The following is a 19,585-nucleotide window of genomic DNA, read 5'->3' on the forward strand; positions in this document are numbered from 1 at the left end:
TAAAAGGTTGATTTCGATTGCACCGCAACTTTAATACCCTTCACAGTGCTACATTTTAATAAGTTAAAAGTTGATAAAAACATCGATTTTGATCGATCTGTTTAATTGGTGCTATGTATACGCCGGTTTGAACAATCGGAGACATTCATGGACAATAATCTATGCCAAATTACATAGAGATACATTTCAGACCGTTATCTCAAAAACTGGAGAACAAGTTGACGTACATTCGAGCATGGCTAAATCGCTGATTATTTATACTATATACTTCATAGGTTCTCTGATGTTCCTTCTGGGTGTTACAATCTGTTCAGGGTATAAAAATTAATGTGAAAAGCACAAAGGGTCGCCCTTACCACCGTACTTTCTTTTGCGGTATCAAAGCTATGAAATAAGGTTTCGGGGAATTTGAAACTTGATAAATTAACTTGGTATTTCCAATGAAGCAGGCAATAATTGCGTAAATCGTGTCTTCGTAGGACGCATCAAACCTGGCGAACGTGTAACAAAACATGCAGTATATGTTGTCTGCAAGCGCTAATATACCAATCTTCATACATACATATATGTATGTCATCACAATGCTTGCCAGCTAGAGCGTGGATTGCAGCACAATGCCTTTGATAAGCGACTGTTTGCTTTTTATCAGCATTAACAGTCAAAGGGCCGCTGATAATGTGATTGGCCTCATAAAAATTATTGTCATCTATAAATATGTCTCAGAAATACTCTTCCACAACTATTGTCTTAATTCTCCCAAGCGTAAACATTCAGTTCGCGGATTGTTCTGTTTGTTTCTTCAATAGGTTGTGTGAACTTGACGCTAATGTCTTTCTACAAACAGAGGTTTCTCTTTAGCTTCGCGCTTGTTAGCTTTGCATGTATTTATAACGGTTTGGTGTCTGGACATGGCATGTTGCTGGATCCGCCGGGTCGTTCTTCTCGCTGGCGCTACAATTCTACAGCGCCCACAAACTATGATGATAATGGATTGAATTGCGGTGGTATGTGGGTAAGGAAAATTGTTTATTCCAAGCTAAGGCGCTTATAAGAAAGAAATCAAGTAAGTTGAGGTGTGGTTAAGTGTAATTTTTACTTCGTCTACTAGTTGCCGATATTTTGAATAACATTACTTTTTCCGTATTTGAGAAAGACCTGTCGCACAAGTGTTTTATGGTTGTTTTTGAAAATTTACATAAACACTTTATGTTAACAGCGGTGACCTTGGCAAGCGTTGGTAAGACATCTGTGTATTTCCGACAGACATAATTTATTTAAGAGAAAATTAAAAGATAGATACAGAAGACTTTTGAATACCCTTCATTTGTCGAATAATTCCAATTCGACTATCACAAATAAATATTCAGCATGGACAAAAAACTATTTTGAGAAAGACCTGTCGCATAGTTGCGATCAGAGATCACGACAGGTAACAATCGGGTATACATAACTTGAACGAACCCGAACGAACGAACCTTGTCAACTCGGCAGCATCCCTACTAATTACTTCGGACATGTTTTCTGCCGCTACACCAAAAACGGGTAACACTACGCCCTAGTGAGTAAACAGTAGAATGTTAAAGAAGTGGAGCAATAGTTATCCAAAATCGAAGTATAAAAACCGTTACACTAAAGTTTTGAGCACTACTGTTCCATATTTTCATGAATAACGAGCAGAATATACATAAGTTGCATTGAATTCTGATCTTAGTCGGGAAATTTCATACTTCTACTCGGATCGATCTTTCTAGGTTCAATGGGAACAAAACAATGGTAAATGTGGACTTTGCGGTGATAATTATGCAACGCCCATACCGCGAGCAAACGAAATCGGCGGTTATTATGGTGGTACGGGTGTGATAACAAAAGAATTTCGTGACTCTTACACAGCTAGTGTAGGTGTACGCATCACCAGCAATCACTTGGGCTACTTCCATTTTGATCTTTGTAATCTGAGTGAATTCGGCGACGAGTCCGAAAACTGTTTCGCAAAGTATTCACTACGTTTTGTAGATGGATCTGATCGCCTATATATTGGTAGCACAGGAGGTTTGATTGTTGCAGACCTTGTCTGGCCCGAACAATTGAATTGCGAGCATTGTGTGCTGCGTTGGACTTATACCGGAGGTAAGCTAAAAAGTGAGCATGAGGTCGCAAGACCTAATTGAATATCACCATTTCAGGCAATAACTGGGGTCCTTGTGGAAATGGTACAGACGCTATGGGTTGTGGACCGCAGGAAACCTTCGTTAATTGCGCTGATATCAGTATTGCTTTCCCAACTACTGACTCTCCAAATGTCTACCGTACGGATGTGCATTCGGTGGAGGGCAATGTCAACGATGAGGTACCAGATTATGGCTATATAAATGAAATTCAGGACTAAGTATGTCCTGCCAACAGTTCTGTTACAAATTCAGATCGTTACAAAAAAAAAACTATAACATATTTTTTAATAAAGTTAATTTTATTTAATATAATATATTAAATGAGCGATGTACTAAATTTTATTCGAAATGGTCCCTTTTGCTTTAACACAGGTCCTTAAACGATTCGGCTTTTGAGCAGTAGCATCAACTATAGGTATTGACGACGCTATTCGAATCAAATATTTTTTGAGTCTCTCTATATTTCTGTTGGATATTCGGCAGGTCATGTTCTCCAACTTTGCCCATAATTTGTACTCTAATGGATTCAAATCTGGACTTCTCGACGACTAATCGTCCGCGGTTATGAAACCAGAAATATTAATTTTAAACTTTGCCTTGTGTGCTGCCACAAAATCTTGCTGGAAAATCCAATCGAAAATAATACACACTTAAACATTTTCCATGTAAACTTTGGCCCAGTTTAAGCCCCTGTTTTGCAGAAGTGAGAACCCTTAGACCTTTGCAGGAAACCATTACAGCAGAACGATGGTGACCACGTCAAACTCATGGAAAACAATTGTTTACTTTATGAAAGTTTCTGCGTAGATTTTTTCGTTTTGCTATTAAACTGCATAAAAATTAAATACAAGGTGTGTTCCAAAGTAAACAGGATTTAAAAAAAAACAGAACAAATGGTTTTTCGCCAAAATCAATTTATTTTATTCAAAATAGGCTTCTTCTGCTTCAATACAGCTTTTTGCACGGTTCAAAAGCATGTCGAATGAGTGTTTTAGCTCGTTGGGCGGTATGGCCGCTAGTATGCCAGTGCAAGCACTTTGAATGGCCTCTACGTCTGCATAACGCTTTCCTTTCATGGGCAAATACATTTTTCTGAAAAGGAAGAATCGCACGGTGCAATATGAGGTGAATACCTGGAGTGGTTAAAGGTTAAAATGTGATTTTTGATCAAGTAATCGGTCACAAGCGTTGAACCGAATGTTGGAATCTGAGCAATTTTTGATCGTCAGTCAATTTGTGCGGAACAAACCGTGCATACACTTTTCGTAAGCCCAAATGTTCGGTCAAAATGGGATAAATTGATGTTTTGGAGATTTCATTTCCATGAATTTCAATGATCCTTTAGGCTGATTTTTGATGAATTCGCGCACAGTTTCGATGGAATTTCGGGTGATCACGGATTTTGATTGGCCCACATGTTGAACGTCATTTATGTCCTCATGACCACTTTGAAAACATTGAAACCACTCGTGCACTCTGCTATGGGATAGGCAATCATCGCCATAAACTTGCTTTATCAATTGAAACGTTTCGGTAAAAGATTTACCAATTTTAAAAAAAAAATTTATGTTGGCTCTTTGTTCGAAGCTCATTTTCGCACCGATAACACAAACATACTGACACTTAAAACGCAACAACTTCACTTCCAATCAATGAAATCTCATGAAATTCTCACTGGACAATCGAAAGATATAGCAGATTCTAACGCACCAGTCGCCATATAGATGGCGCCATCAGGGGGCGCTAGATTCAAAAAGTCCTGTTTACTTTGGAACACACATTGTATAATAAAAACTAACGATACTTTTTTCTACGTACCATTGTCCTCGCATTGTAAACCTTTGCAACAGAATTTATGGCAATACTAATTATTTTATTATTGTTAATAGTTTTGCATGTGATACCTATGTATGTTGAGTTATCTATTTTTAAATATCTGAGCTCATAATGCTTTATGGAACTCTTTTACTATAAGCAGAACTGAAGGGGTTATTCCCCGCTAAAGAAAGACGGGCAATAGCTTCATTATTTTTTCAAAACACTCCGTTAAACACAGGGGAATTTTTGAGGTCTATACGGTGCGCGAGTTTTGTTTGCAGAAGTGATTAAATAATACTTTTCATTTGTAGTGTTTTTTACGTGGCGGGTGCCAAACCCAGCGCACAACTCTGTATAGGGAATGTTTCGCCTTCTCAATTTAGCTCACCTTCAAACGGATGTTGTTTGGCTACCCAGAGGATACTTGGTCTAAGACCGGTAGTCGTAAGCTGCCTGGGTCATAAGTAAAATATTCCTTTCTGGCCACTCTCAAGTGAATGGAAAACTTTCCTCACTTGCGTGAACTTCTACACATGACTCCATCTTCCGCTTGGAATCGCCAATCGGCGCCACCTTGCGAAAAGAAGAAACGACTGACGCGGTATTGTTAACTCGGCTATAATCGCGTAAGCGGTGTCTACGCCAGTAAAGAAGAAGATTAAATAATAAGCAATTGAAAGTCGTTGTTTTTTTTTAGAATAAATTTTATATTTAAGTATCTCGTATTTGTAATAATATATATAAACTTTTTCATTATTATTTTTCTTCGTTACTTTCATTCTTTTTTATTAGTTATTTCATATATATGTATGTATGTATAATGCTATGCAATATTTGTAATTATGTATAACTGTTGTTGATTTTTTCACAATTTACACTCATGGCAATAATTATGCTTTGACAGTAGTCTTACACATATTGAATTTGGAAATACTATATTTGTATGTATCAATGTTCTTGTAGATCTAAAGAAAGATGCTTGCAAATTTAGACACATTTCGGTGCAATTGGGAACAAACACATTCGGTAATTTTTCGTTTTGTTTATTAACGTAATATGCTCAGTAATTGGTTTCTTTAATTTCTTTTAGAAATAATAGCGTTTTTGCCAAAACATCACAAATTTAAAAAATGTACATGACCTTGACTCTAAATCAATAAATTTTTCTTTTGTCTGTCTTCTTGTTTATGTGTTCATTTAAAGTTCAATTGAAGATAATATATATTTTCACTACTTTCACATACATATTATTTTATTTATTTACTTTTTTGTTTGTTTTTTCTTTTCTTTTATGCATTTATAAATTTAAGTGAGGTTATGCACTTCCTAACACTCACTGCTTTCATTTTAAAAATGCACATCATTACGTCGCTCTTCAATTATTTATGCAACTATTTTAATTTCATGTACGTATATTTGTTAAGTTTCGTTTGTGCAATATTTTAAAAGTATATGTACATTTGTATGAGTGTTTACATACATATATGTATGTATAAGTAATAATCAACTAAACTGGATTTGATTAAAGCTAAAATAGATTTAACTATATTTGAAAATATTCGCAACTCAGTCGAGTGAAAATAAAGAACATTACAATTGCGAATAGGGACAAGTGAAGGCGCTCATAGATATTTTTCTTTTTCGTTTTAGAAAATAACTTTTGTAATAAATAAAAAAAATTAAGGCAGAAAAGACATTGTCTCAATAACATTAGTGAACGCCAACTTTGAAAACTGTCCACATTGAAACTTGCTGGCATTGTCCCAGTTATCAGTGCTCTTTAGTTTCCCAGTTCAACTCTGCAAAGATCGAGTTTTCAACAAAGCAGTTCGTCGAAACGAACATTGTAAACATCGCGTCTGTTGTTTTTGGGTTGACCTACAAAAAAACTTACAAGAATGAACGATAAATGAATTGAACAATTAAAAATAACTTCTTAATCCCAAAAACCAGGCCGCCACTTTGAGACCAATAACTGGAAAAGTCTAGTATTCTAAGACAATTTAATAACAAGGATAGGATTATCAGGTAAGTGGCGATGTCTGCAATAAGCCGACGATTTTTCAGCTCAGCTTTGTACAGAGGATTTTAAAATAAGTATACATAAGTGGTATAACACTTGATGTTTCCAAACATAAAGTTATTGAGTAGGTTAAGTGTATGTGTGGGTGTACGCTTTAAGAACCAAAGCGCTGCGCCTAAACCTTTAAACCGACTTTAGTGTCGTTATTAATAAAGCTCAAGGAAAGTATACGTATTTTATTACTTTCTTCAAATCCTATGAACTCAACAAACTATATTTATTTATTTATATTTTTTCAATAATTTTTATTTTGTCACAAAAATTTGCTGGTAATTAATTCATTCTTAATATTAATCGTTTTTATTTCATGGAAACATTTTGTTAAAATACATATTTGGTTTTTGTAAAACGATGTATCTAAATATTTGCTTAATTCTTGTTCTAGTTTTAATTAATTTATTCACTTTCACTTACATTTAAATTACATAATTATGTTTCCTTGATTTACAGTTCAAGACTATTTTCGTAATACCTGAATTTTAGAATTTTGAGTCCGAAACGCGGTTTTGTTTTGTGTTTTTTCACTCTTCTTGCTTTTGTCTTGCTAAATAGTTGCAGTTTTCATTGGAATTTTGTAACATTTACTTATATACTGTATATGTGTGTGTCTGCAGTCATGTATGTCGTTTTTGTTTTTCGTCATATCCAAAAGGGTTGTTGCCAAAAGTTTTGTAATTTGCTTTGGTTTGGTTTTCTTGTACAGCGCATTTGCATTATTTATAATCAATTATATTTAAATGATATTTATATAATTATACATACAGATATGTGCATATGTATGTCATTATGATTTATTCGTTTTTTTTCAGTATGAGTTGGTTTCAGAAAGTTTGTATGTTTTTGTATAATTTATGTTGTTGTTTGCTTCTAATCACTGAATTTGTGTTATTTTTGTCCTGTTTAATCAACAAACATAAAGACAGCGACACGTTATGAAAACATTTTCATTTATACAAGTAGTTTTAAAGCTGTTCGGGGGAGAAAAATTCGCAAACATTTTTACTTAAAGACTCAATGAGTTGAAAAGATAGCTTTAGGAAATTTGCAATCAAATCAGAAAACCGCAAAAGCTTTTACAATATTATATAGGTTATGGTGATCGTAAATTTTATTAAACTATTCCGTTTTCTCATCAATTAAATGTATATTCATACATATATACTAACATATCTAACATATGGAAATGTTAGGCTGCAGATCAGAAGTTCATAGAAGTAATATGTTTTTTTTTTTTTAAATACACATACATATGTATGTACAAAGTGTAGTACGGTCTTTAATTTTTTTTTTGTATTTTTATTTTGTCTAAATGAACGCATATGGACTAGAACAGATTTTTAAAATGATAAAAAAAAATAAATTCATAGTTGAAATCCATTAAAAACGAAGTATAAAATTAAAAACATTAAAAGAAAAATAATTTACGGCCAATCTAGGTTCGGTAAAAAGAAGAATAGGAGCGTAGCAGAATTTTTATAGGTCGGTTATAGCAAAATTAACCAAGTTAAGAGTACTTCGCTCTACATAATTTCAAAATCACTGCATTGATTTGGTATACTATATATCTGCACATAGACGAGGTAACGTCGGAAAATTCCTTTTGAATTTGTTAATAACATTCTTGTACAATATGAAATTATATCAAATTAGCTGGGGATTTCACACAAAATTGCGTTTTCTTTAATATTTCTGATGCTTTAGAAAATGTTAAAAAACCCACTCGGTGTTACCCGGGACAAACTATTAGCGAATGAACGAATTTGATATTTTGATTTCGTATGATGTAACACCACGTGTGAAGTACATACATATGTATGTTATAAGCGACACCGCAGTCCAACTTTTTTCGATATACTCCTGAGTAATACCTGCCATTGCGGTATTTTTGAAAGTTTCTCCATAAAAATTTAACTAAATATTCTTGAAAGTCAACTATACTATAATGTAGCATTGGTTTAGATTAATTTTAGATTTAAACGTTTCATTAAAAAATATCAAAAAGTAAAAGTGGTCTTCTCTCCCCTTAAATCAACACTGAAAGCTAAACAGTTTGAAAATTTATACATCTTATACCAACCACAAATTGACATCTGCCTTTTTTTGCTGATAATCCAAGTGTTTATTTACAAATTATGTAAGTTATTTAGTGGCTTAATCGTTTCTAAAATGATTTTTAGTATTGCTAATGCAGCCGCGTTATATTTGAGTGTGTTTTTCATATTTCATCTACAAGTTCTCTTAAATTTTATTTCTTTATTATTATTTAGAAAATTCTTCATTATTACATCGTACTTGTATTTGTATTTCTCCGCTTGGCACATTTTCTTGAGTTTATTATATGTTGCGCATATGTATACTATATAACGTAGAGTTTATAACAAAAATAACAGTTTGTAAAATGGTGTTATTGCAAACATCAAGCTTAAAAAAAAATTAAGAATGAATTTCAAATTCCTATAATGAATTGAAACCTTGGGATGTCTTCACGCTTTGAGAGTTTTCCATGTGTCTTTGATTATTATAGCAAATAAATATTTTTTAATGTGCATATTATATTATGCAATGGCTGAGCACAATAAAATCAAATTAATTATTAATTAATTAAAATGATTTAAAATTTAATTAAAGTAATCAAAATGCACTGGAGAAGCTTAAAACTTTACAATTAAGGAAATATAAAAATATATAATTGAAATGCGCTAATTTGTCTCCGGGTGTATTGCTAAGGTTCGAATAAGCAAACAAACGGCTTAAATAAAACAATAACATAAGAAATTATTTTCTGCATAAAATCAAAATTTATTTAACATTCTAAAAACACATTTATAATTTGTATATGCACTACTTGTTTCATTTTCTTTATATATATATATGTATTTATGATGGGGTATAGAAAAGATTAAACATACAGCTTTGCTTTGTAATTTACGATACTAAAGCAAATGCACTTGTGTTTCGATATATAAACATTTTAAGATAATACATTTTTTCTTCTTTCTTAGAAATAATAAAAAAAAAATTACTACATAGCGATTGTTTTATATGTATATAATAATTAACAATATGTTTGTTGGCATTAGTATTTGAGACTTTAGTATATTTTGCAAATTATTAACTTATTAAGAAGAAACTATTGAAAAAGTAAGATAACTAAAATATTAACTTAACTACAAGATAAAATTTCGAATGAAATCCGTACACGGTATGCATATTCAAATACGAGTGTGCATGCATATGTGTAAGTGTTTCATAAATAATAATATTTACTACAATGCATAATCAATAAAAAAATATTTGTCATACAGTCTTAAATGCATGCAAGGAAATATGTATATATAATTACCAGAAGTTTCTAATAAAATGTGAAAATAAACATATTTGAAAACTTGAAAAATCTTCTTTTGAATTGTTGCCGCAAAAAGTAATTTTAAACGAGTTAAGTTTAAATATTACTAAAAACTGGTTGAAAACATTCGCTCGAATAGTTTTTTAGTAGAAATTACTAAAGCACAAAAAGTAATTGTTTTTTATGTATTTAAGTATAAAATATTAATGCACATATGTTTAAAATAAAAAAAGAAAAACAATATTTATAATATTGCAGTATTCTAAGTGGAAGACGACAGTCGCTCACATTTGTGTTTACAAGCATATGTATGTATGTACGTATGCGTGTTTGCTTCACATATTTCATTTCAGTGCTGTAAGCGAATGGGCGCATTAAAGCAAATATTAAAAAATCATTGAAATTAATTTGTACAATTTTTAATGAGAACAGCTGGGCTCAACTAAGTTATAAGCAAATTTGTAATTTTTCTGCACGATTTTTAGTAATTCAAGAAAGCCGCATAATAACTGCTTAAAATAATAAAGAAAAACTTTTGCCTCGATGTGGCTGAGGGCTAGATATATTACGTACTTCATAACCATAAGGCCGCCAACGATATCGAAATAACCTAATAGATATAAATTTGTATTAAAACTATAGCGTAAGCTCTAATTGCGCACAAATTCATTAATTAACAATTATTTTCTCGAGTTACAGTATGCCAGGAAAATATAATGTTGTATTGTTTTCAGATTGTGTAGTTAAAATAAATGTTAAAATCATAAATTAAAATTCAATAATTTTTTTGTTTAAATAAAATTTCAGTTAAAATACAAAGTGTATATAAAACGGCGCTTTAAAAGCAGGGGAGCTGGTTGGGTAAAGAAGACATAGGCAGGTGGAAATAATTTTGTGGATTGTGGAGCGGGAAGTAGCGGGATTTTGAAACAAATTACAAGTGTTGAAAATAATAAAAAAATATGCTTTGTGCTGGCGGCTTATTTATACAAAGAAATAAATAAATGTTTGTTTAATTTACATGAAATTTTACTTCAATTTGTTTCAATGTTTTTGCAACTAAGATAATGAATTTATAAGGCGATTCTTTTTCATTATGTAAAATAAACTGCATAGTCGTAAGACGAACGCCGAGAGGGTGCAGGAGGCATAAAAGTATTATAGGTTATGTTCGCTCAATTACCAATGCTTTTATCTCTGTGTGTGTAAGTGTTTGTGTTTAATAAAATATTTGCATGCACTTACTTGTTTGCTTATGTGCTGTTTTAAAATGTTGAACAAAATAATAATGTTTGTGTCTTGAATGGGCTACTTCGTTATTTATCTCTGCGTGTATGCATGTTTGCCAAGTTTATATAATTTTCACCGTGTGCCGTTTGTAGCAATTTGTTAAATGTGTTAACATTATGTTTAAGACATCTTTAAGCTTCTTCTATAATTAATTTAATTTAATTTAAACTTTGAGTTCACTTCACCCACTAACCTGCAAAGGCTACTTAGTTAATAATTAATTATTTATTTTCTGTACTTCTTTATTTTTGTTATTTTTTTTTGTTTTCTTTCGTTTTTCTTTGTTTGAGTGTACTAATAATACAATCGGTTAATTCATTATTTACTTATTTGAATTCATTACATTGATTATATGCTTGAATAAAGGTTTATTTCTATCCTGTATGCTTTGCAATATTGTTTATTGATGCGTTTTAAAATTAAAAACTATTTAAGCTTTAATTAATCGGGATTATTTATATATGTTTTAAAGTGTTTGCATTATATGTGTGCTAAATCAATTTGCTGTGTGTTTCTTTACTGTGCTGTTCACTTTGTGTCTATATTTGTGATTCTCTTAATACAATCGCTTTTCGAATCCATTTCATTTCAGTTTTCTAGGCTTGGCGTATGCGCTTATCAATTAATGCTGGTAATTTTTTACTGGCGTTGTTGGTGTATCGTTGCAACAAACCGCAATCGTGTTGTATGTTGTTGTTGCCAGGTCGCGTGTCATATTGCAGTAGCTTATTGCTTATAATAAACGGTTTGCTATCATTTATCAATTGATTATGTCTTCTATGAATTCTCCAACTATAACATAAATATATAAACTTTCGAAAAGAGGTAAACAAATCGTTTTCGAACAATAATACACTATCATTGTCATAGAACTTTTACACTGTTGACGCAGTTCATCTGGTATATCAAAGGCAATTACTTTCCTTTGTATGGGCATGTATATGTTTAAATATTTCTTAGGTTGGCATTAAAAACTTCCCCTCTCTGCGGTTGCAAATGTTATTTACTTACAGCTCTTGATGGCATTATATGGTTATATGCATAAATTGCATAATTATATTATGCCATGGCACACTGAATTTGAATTTGATTGTACTGAACTCTCCCCTTAATTCTCTCTCTCTCTCTCTAAGAAATATGAACAATAGTTGCTATCGTGTTTTTAATACTATTAGCTCTTTACACGAGCTACGTATTCAGGGAAGCTTCACTTAATTATTCGTCATTTGATTGTGTTTGCGCATCTAAGGAGAAAAAACAATAGGAGATGTTCGGTCAAATATTGTGGACATGGATTTAAAATTTGTCTGCATTACAATTTTCTCCGCTCCCATAGTTCTGGTTTAGCGCTGTTGTTGCTATAGTTGTGTTTGTTGTTATTGTTGCCGAAGTTGTGGACAGGCTAGTTTCAGCGGATGGCGTCATAGGACCGGCCGAGTGTGGTGTGAATCCAGCCTGACTCATGCATTTTTGACGCACTTCGCGTATTTTCAATTGGAGATCTTGCTTTCGCGGAAATACATCGATGTGCTTTTTCTAGAAAGAAAGAAAGCAGGTGAACAAAAATAGAAACAAGAGAAAACTTTATCTTCGGTTGTACTGAAGCTTAATACCCTTCCCAAATACAAAAGATGCACTACAAGAACGTGATTTGATAATTTTTCGAGATTTTACCCAAATTTGGTGAAAATATCTCGTCAAATGAAAAAGCTTTCTATACAAATATGTTCAGTTTGTATGACAACTAAATGGTATTGTGGTCCGATATCGGTTCTTCCGACAAATTAGCAGCTGCTTGGGAGAAAAGAATGTGTGCAAAATATAAAATCAATATCTCAAAATCGGAGTGACTAGTTCGCGTATATACAAACAGAAGGACAGACATGGCTAAATCGACTCAGTTCGATCATTTATGTATATATTTTATAGGATCTCCGGCGCGTTCTTCTGGATATTACAAATTTCATGGCTAGTTTAATATACCCCGTTGGGAGTATAAAAAACATAGCTAGAGATGCATATATATGATATCCCCTGACTAAGGTATATTAAGTTTCTCGTAGTTTTCTTGCGTCTAACTGCCTAACAACTAATTATTCAACGCAATCTTTTCAACGATTAAGGCGCCGAGAAATAAAAAATTGATTTTAAATGCAATAAATGAATATGTTTTCATGTTGCATACCTGAAAAGCCATTGTAGCTTGGGTTGATGGAAACATGCCATGTTCGTTAAAAAGTTGATAAACAAATTTGCGACGTATTTCTAATACTTTACGATGACCCTTCTCGCTCGCATCGGATCGTGCACTTTGTAAAGGGGTTTGTGGAGTGCGTGGCGAACGGTCTGTCTCATCGGAGTTCTCCAAATCTATAATTAAATCAAGGTCAACATGAACAATTCGTATACACTTAATAATCCAGCGCCTGTAATTGAATTAGTACTTACTTAGCTGTTCAATGTTGAAATCGGGCCCGAAGAAACGCTGTGACGGCGTTGATGGCAAGGATGCTGTCTCAATGGCTGATTCATCCTCGCACACGACTGTAAATAAAAATTGTTCAATGCTTTTAATCAGTATACGTTTATATCAAATTGTTACTTACGCTTTTTTGGGGGCACAATTGGCTGTGGTGGATTCTTCTTTCGATAATTAGTGCCGTAAACGCGTGGCGATGATGGCACTGCGATTGCGCTGGGAGATAGGCAATCCTCGGGTTTGAACTGTGGCAATGCCTGATATTTCTTCTCGAAGTCAACTTGTTTTAGGACGCTACTTAAGTAGAACAAAATATATATATTTATATAAGAAATTTAAGTATTTATTAAATGTTGATTTTCCATGGAACGGTACTTACTTATCCATGTCATCGTTTTTCTTTTTGGTCGCAGATGCTGATTTTAACGGCGACTTGGGGTTCAACATACCGCTTAAATCACTTACGCTACCGGCACTGCTATTGCTATTAACTGCCGATGGTGTAGTTGGCATTTGTTCATCGCTGTTGGGCGTGTTCGTTGACGAAGTGGGTGTGGGCAGCGCTGATGTCATCGAACTGACCGCCGTGTTCACATTACCAATAATCGGCGATGATGAGTCCACCATAATAGGCGAATTCAAATTCTTCATAGAGTTGCACCCCATCAGAACAGTAGTAGCAAATGTGTTGTTATTGCTATTTTCGCCACCTGCGTTGTTTGAAGCTGTAATTGTTTTAGAATAGGAAATAATATAGACATACATATAACCTAAGTACTGGTTAGTACATACCGAAATTTTTTCGTCGCGGAAATTTCGCACGTCCCAGTTGCGCAGGCGTTGGTGCTAAAATGAATTGCTGTCTGCCACCAATGTCATTCTGCTCATCCTCGGCGTCCACAGCTGAGGTTGAACTGCTATCTGTGCTGCGTTTACCAGCCGAGTCCGGTGGATTCATTGCGAAAGTTGAAGACAAGCACGCCGATTTCGGAGTGGTAGGTAATGATTTGCAAGACGGCGATTTTGGTGTAGACTCTGTCAAGCGGTAAAATTAAGTATAAAATGTGCATATTTAAATACGAAAAAATGCGCACAAACCAGTATAATTGTGCAGTAAAATAGCGTTGTTGTTGTTGCTATTTGATATAGCACTGCCGCCACTTATATTTGTATTCACTCCGTAAGTCGTTTGACCATTGTTCTTCTTGTAATTGGGATAAGAGATGGGAGTTGGTTTAATTGGCCCACAAGAAACATTGCCGGCGCCGGCGATACTGCCTGCAGTTTCTGTTAGTTGTGGCATTGGTAGAAGAGCGACCTGGAAGAATATTATACTTTTATTATTTTTATTTTTACTTGATTATATTTGTGAACTCACCTGATTTAACATATTGTTAACTGTGAAAAGTATCTGCTTCTGGCCGCTTGCGATTCCGCCATTACCACCAGTCGTCGTTGCAAGTATTTGTGTTGGCGTCATGACTGGAGTGCTGGTAAAACAGGAGGCCGCGTTCGAGCTGTTGGCTACGCTAGCCGATGCAGGTGACGAAGGCACCGATGATGCCGCTGCGCTGGCTGTGGAATTAACAACAGTTGCAATATTTGAGTTGAACATTAAAATCGAAGTGCTACCACCGCCATTGCCTTCGATGCTGCCACTGCCACTTTTGACGTCAGCATTGAAGGCGGCGGTCCCGCTAGTTGTTGCTATTGTGTCGTTGCTGCTGAAAGTGAATATGTTATTGAGGTTGTTGTTGTTATTGCTGCTGCTGCTGCTGCTGTTAGTAGCATTAGTAATTGTAATGATACTGTTATTATTGTTCTTGATATTGCTGCCACTACCGCTGCCACAGCCCAAACGTGTAGCGGTTGCCGTGAGCGATGGTGCCGTACTCAATAGCGTTAGCGTGCTACCAATTGGCGGTGCATTGCCACCACCACCAATTCCTACGTTGCCATTGCCCATGGCAACAATATTGCCGCTATGGTTGCTATTGGAAGAGCATGAGGTCGCGGCGAGTATGCGTGCGTTCGCCGGAAGTGTAATCTTGTTGCAAGAATTCACGCTGATCAGCGACAATGGACGCAAGGTGGTCGCAACATTATTCGAATGTTTGACTGTGATGGGTGTGGAGGGAGTTGAATTAATGTTTAATGCGTTTGGATTGGCAGTTCCACTGGCTTTGTTGGGGCCAGCGTTGCTATTGGTGGCCAATACGTAAGTGTATGTAGCTGGCACATTGCCAGCGTCTGACAACTTCTTCAATTTATGCGGCAATAACTGAGCAGTGGAACTGCTGGCATAACGCTGTCCATCGGTTATCACCAACATCGTCGGTGGTTGTTGAATTGTGATCGCTGGTGTTTTAATGTTGGAAGTTGCATCAACAGCTGATGTTTCCGTGTCGGTCTCGTTAAGCTGCACGTCTTTCATCGCCTCCATTACCATCGGGTCGCAAAGAATGGTGGAGCGGGTAGCTGTTGGGTTTTTATTAAACACATCTTTACCATTTGTGATGAGATTTGAATTGTTATTAAAACAGCCGTTTTTAATTGTAAACAGTTTTTTTGCAATCGTTGTTGTTGTCGTTGGAGTCGAAGGTTTTGTTATAGATGACAAAATTGAAGTGTCATTGTTATTGTTGTTGTTAGCATTATACGAGGAGCAATGAGAGGGGAAAACATTAGTTTTGTCAGTTTGCGAAGAGGATGAGACTGTTGTTGAGGTGGATGTGGATGTAAGAGTTGATGATGAGGATATAAGGGATGAGGTGGTGGTGTTTGATATTGTGGTAGACGCAGGCAGAGTGAGCGGTGATATCATGGTTGCGCTCCTAGATGCTTTGTTGAAGAACAAAGGTGGCGGTGTAGAGCTTAATGAATGTGAATTCGGGTGTGGATTGGAATGTGGATGATGATGATGGTGATGGTGGTGTGTACGAATAATTGCGAACTGAGCAGTACTGGGCACAGCTGGCACGAGCTGTTGTAATGCTGGTGAGGCATTCAACGATTGTCGTCTGAGTTTCGGCGATTGCGGCTCATTAATACCAAATGGTGTAGGTACGCGTGTAATTACTGTAGGCGGTGTCTCCACCCGCCGCTGATGTAAATATTTCAACTGACGATGTGGTGAGTTGTGCTGTTGTTGTGGTGTCAATGAACGCACGATAGTGAATTGTCTTCGTTTCAATGGTGGCGGCCGGTCAGCCCCTGGCTCAACCGTGCTCACAGCCAAAATTGATGAAAACGTTTTCGTTGTTGGTGTTCTGCTGCAGCTGGGCGTAGTGGGTGTGCTGGTTAAACGTAATTTTGGTATTGTATAGAATTCTATATCATCAAAATCTGTTTCGGTCTCGTAAGCATCGTAGTCGTCATCATCGGCGACGTGAGAAAGTGTCTGGGAACGAGTATCTTTGCGGCGCTCTGTGGCTTTTGCGACCAACAACTGACTTGCTGCATTCATATATTACCGAGTTTTAATTTTCGCGAAATGCAAATATATACGTATGTGTTGATGATGATTTTGTAAACAATTAATGCACATGTAGGCGTGGCATGGTCAATGGTTAATTGTGAAGAATGATGAAGAGAGAGAAAGAAATAGAGAGAGACAGCAACTTTTGATATGCTAGAGAACACGTGAGAATGCTATTGCATATGGAAAATAAAAAAATAAAATAAAAAATGAAGATGGATTCTTTTAAAACATGACCTAATAACTGGTTGAAAAATAAGTAACAATTAATGAAATACTAAGGATGCTTGTGACGATGATCAAAATGATGGGTGGTGGCATATTGATTTAAGAAACTTATAAAATTTTTTCAAACAGCTGATTGATAAGGATTTAAAAATCAACGAAGTAGCTAAAAGCGAAATAAAAATCAAATTACAGCAGTACATATAAACCGAAAATACAACACAATAGCAACAACTGAAAAAGAATTATGATAAATCATAACAACTTATTATTTTATAATATATAAATTATAAGAACTGTTAATACGTATATAGAGTTCGTGTATACCTTTACTACCCTCCATGGTATTGGGACTGCGTAATGGATGTCCTGTTGTCTGTTGTGTCTTTTGATTCAGACTCGCTGCCGCGCCCATTGGTACATTGAAAGTGAATACGCTATTTACATTTGCACCGCCGCCATTCATTTTGTATGGCGAAGACAACTCTTGCTTGATATCCTCCTGCTTTATATGCAGTGGCTGCATCTGTTGTTCGTCTAGCTTTGTGCTTTTCGGGCTTATGGGCATGGTTTTGAACGCACCGCCTACATGAGAACAAATGCGAATATCGTTATAAATTAACACATTTAAATATGAGAGAAAGTTGCATATTATGAAAATACAATAGAAAAGCATTATGCCATGTCGCTACTGTTAACAGTGCGCTCAAATATTATGCACAACGAAATCAAATGCGTTTCATTAAAAACGCTTTAAAAAACTATGCAAACGCTTTTCAAAATTGTATTTCGTTTATAATTTATTGCGCTCGCCTGTTGGTTGGAATGGTGTTACACCGATTGGGTTCTTCGGACTGTTGTATGAGTACTTCGGCAGCTGCTGTGGACTAAGAATGCTACTTTCAATGCTGGAAGCATATGGCTTGATGGGTTTCGGTTTCAGTGTAATATCTCGTTCAGTGTTCACGTTAAGCGCGTTGTTGCTAGAAGTGCTGAGCGCCAACATTTCGTCCGATTTACTTTGACTCTCATTTTTTATACTTGCTTCCTTCGACATTGAGAGCTTTGAATTGAGAAGAGATTATTATTTAAATGTCCAAGAGAGGTTGTTTATAAATAAAGAAAAAAAGTTATATATTAACAATTATTGCTTAATTTTTAATTATATTAATAAATTAAAAATAATTAAAAATACAATACCAATATTAAATTTGGAAGGTCATTATTAACCTTTTCGTTTTCAGCTGAATTTTCACTTTGCACACTCTTTGCTGCATTAGTTGCGGTTTTTCTATAATCATAGGCAGCATCCTCAACATCGGAATCGGTAACGCGTTCACGGCATTTTAAATCTATTTGCTTCAATGTAGACTCCTGCTGTTGAGATCCTAAATTGCAGCTATTGCTGCTCTGCTTACTGTTTGTAGCTTCATCTACCACCAGCATCTACAGCGAAACGTATATTTAAAATAATTTTGATTTAATAATTAATGAAGTAAAACCTATAAATGTTTTAGTAATTCATGTAACTTACGTGCTCATCATCGGACTGTTGCGTTTCGTTCGGCTGCACCAACTCTGCTTTAATACTTGTCTTTTCTTCTTTCACTTGCCCCAGAGTTTCCTCAATTGTAAGTGGTATGATATCGCTTTGAGAATCGATGGCGGTGTTGCTTGAAGCACTCGCTGAACCGGGACTATGTATTGGCAAGTCGATGCCGTCACTAATGTCCAAAGGCCCCCCACATGTTTCCCCCTTGCCTGAACTAGAGGACTTACGACGGTCTTTCGAACACCATTTCCAATGTGGATGCATCTTGAAATGGGCGTCCTTCACCGAACTGGCCAATTCATGATATTTAGCTTTCTGCTCCGGTTTCAAAGCGTACCACCATTCACCTAGAATTTTGCTAACAGTGCGATTGTCTTGGTTCGGATGCTTTTTGTGAACTAGTTTACGATGTTTTTTAGAGAAAATCATAAAAGCGTTCATAGGACGACGAATTTTGTCCGGTTCTGGACTGGAGGGTTCCTTATCAATGGCACAATTTCCTCCTCCGGCAGTTGATTTTGCCTGCTGCTGTTGTTGTTGTAATGCGCTGAGCGATTGTGAACGCCGCTTGGCCGCCGAACCGCTATTACCCGATGCTGTTGACGTCTTCGTTTCTCCCACACCCTCATTGCCATATTTATTCTTTGACGAAGTGCCATATCTATAGCTATCACTGCTGCTGTTGATGGCGAATCGTGCGTGCTTCGGCTTGGGATGCGCTGGTGCCATTGGTTCGAATACATCATCGTCTAATTGATCGTCGTTATCTTCTTGTGGTACGCTGCTGTTGCCCCCGCTACTACTGCCTGCTCCATTATTTTTATTAAAAGTATTATTCTTGGCGGCCGCCGCATCACTTGTTGAGAAATTCAGCGGTTTTTCGGGTGAGTCTAAGTCGGCGCTGATTTTATGACCGACGCTCAAACTATGATTGCTGAGATTGTTGTGGGCGCCATGGTGATTTATCAAATTAATTCCTTGTGTTGTTTGCTGTTGCTGCTGTTGTTGTTGTGGAGGTGGTGTTTCCGCCGTTGGCGGTATGATGCCGGCTATTGTAAAATTGGTCGGTTTAACGGGGGACTGACTGATGGTGGGCAACAGCGTTTGCCATTGATATATCGACCCCGGCGGAAATCCTATATATAT

General features: G+C 35.6%; 2 protein-coding genes across 13 annotated transcripts in view; one reads left to right on the top strand and one right to left on the bottom strand.

Moving 5' to 3' along the window:
• Positions 1-728: 728 nt before the first annotated feature.
• Positions 729-2,493, top strand: LOC105230947 (uncharacterized). The gene is made up of 3 exons (XM_011212000.4): positions 729-1,012; positions 1,752-2,127; positions 2,184-2,493. Exons 1-3 carry the CDS (start codon positions 827-829, stop codon positions 2,384-2,386), a joined length of 765 nt encoding a protein of 254 aa, XP_011210302.2. The 5' UTR covers positions 729-826; the 3' UTR covers positions 2,387-2,493.
• Positions 2,494-4,859: 2,366 nt separating this feature from the next.
• LOC105230980 (putative transcription factor capicua) overlaps positions 4,860-19,585 on the bottom strand; it is a 74,990-nt gene continuing 60,264 nt past the window's right edge. For 10 of the 12 annotated variants that reach the window (XM_049449712.1, XM_049449710.1, XM_049449709.1 and 7 more), the window contains 13 exons: positions 18,422-19,575; positions 18,118-18,333; positions 17,701-17,950; positions 17,215-17,472; positions 14,563-16,640; positions 14,283-14,502; positions 13,977-14,219; positions 13,564-13,909; positions 13,312-13,478; positions 13,154-13,249; positions 12,891-13,075; positions 12,022-12,241; positions 4,860-11,949 (listed from right to left, as the gene is read on the bottom strand). In XM_049449712.1, the coding sequence (XP_049305669.1) occupies positions 11,921-11,949; positions 12,022-12,241; positions 12,891-13,075; positions 13,154-13,249; positions 13,312-13,478; positions 13,564-13,909; positions 13,977-14,219; positions 14,283-14,502; positions 14,563-16,640; positions 17,215-17,472; positions 17,701-17,950; positions 18,118-18,333; positions 18,422-19,575 (5,462 nt within the window). In that variant the 3' untranslated portion in view covers positions 4,860-11,920. Of the gene's footprint in view, positions 11,950-12,021; positions 12,242-12,890; positions 13,076-13,153; positions 13,250-13,311; positions 13,482-13,563; positions 13,910-13,976; positions 14,220-14,282; positions 14,503-14,562; positions 16,641-17,214; positions 17,473-17,700; positions 17,951-18,117; positions 18,334-18,421; positions 19,576-19,585 lie in introns of all 12 variants that reach the window. The other 2 variants (XM_049449715.1, XM_049449714.1) reach the window with 2 other exon arrangements.

The sequence above is a fragment of the Bactrocera dorsalis genome, chromosome 2 (genome assembly GCF_023373825.1).
Source record: "Bactrocera dorsalis isolate Fly_Bdor chromosome 2, ASM2337382v1, whole genome shotgun sequence".
NCBI classification, from domain to species: Eukaryota; Metazoa; Arthropoda; class Insecta; order Diptera; family Tephritidae; genus Bactrocera; species Bactrocera dorsalis.

Bases quoted from the DNA above. Each gene is read 5' to 3' on its own strand.
- LOC105230947 (XM_011212000.4), top strand. From the start codon at position 827: ATGTCTTTCTACAAACAGAGGTTTCTCTTTAGCTTCGCGCTTGTTAGC. The intron at 1,013-1,751 runs GTAAGGAAAATT...CGATCTTTCTAG, and splicing joins TGAATTGCGGTGGTATGTGG to GTTCAATGGGAACAAAACAA. The intron at 2,128-2,183 runs GTAAGCTAAAAA...TCACCATTTCAG, and splicing joins GCGTTGGACTTATACCGGAG to GCAATAACTGGGGTCCTTGT.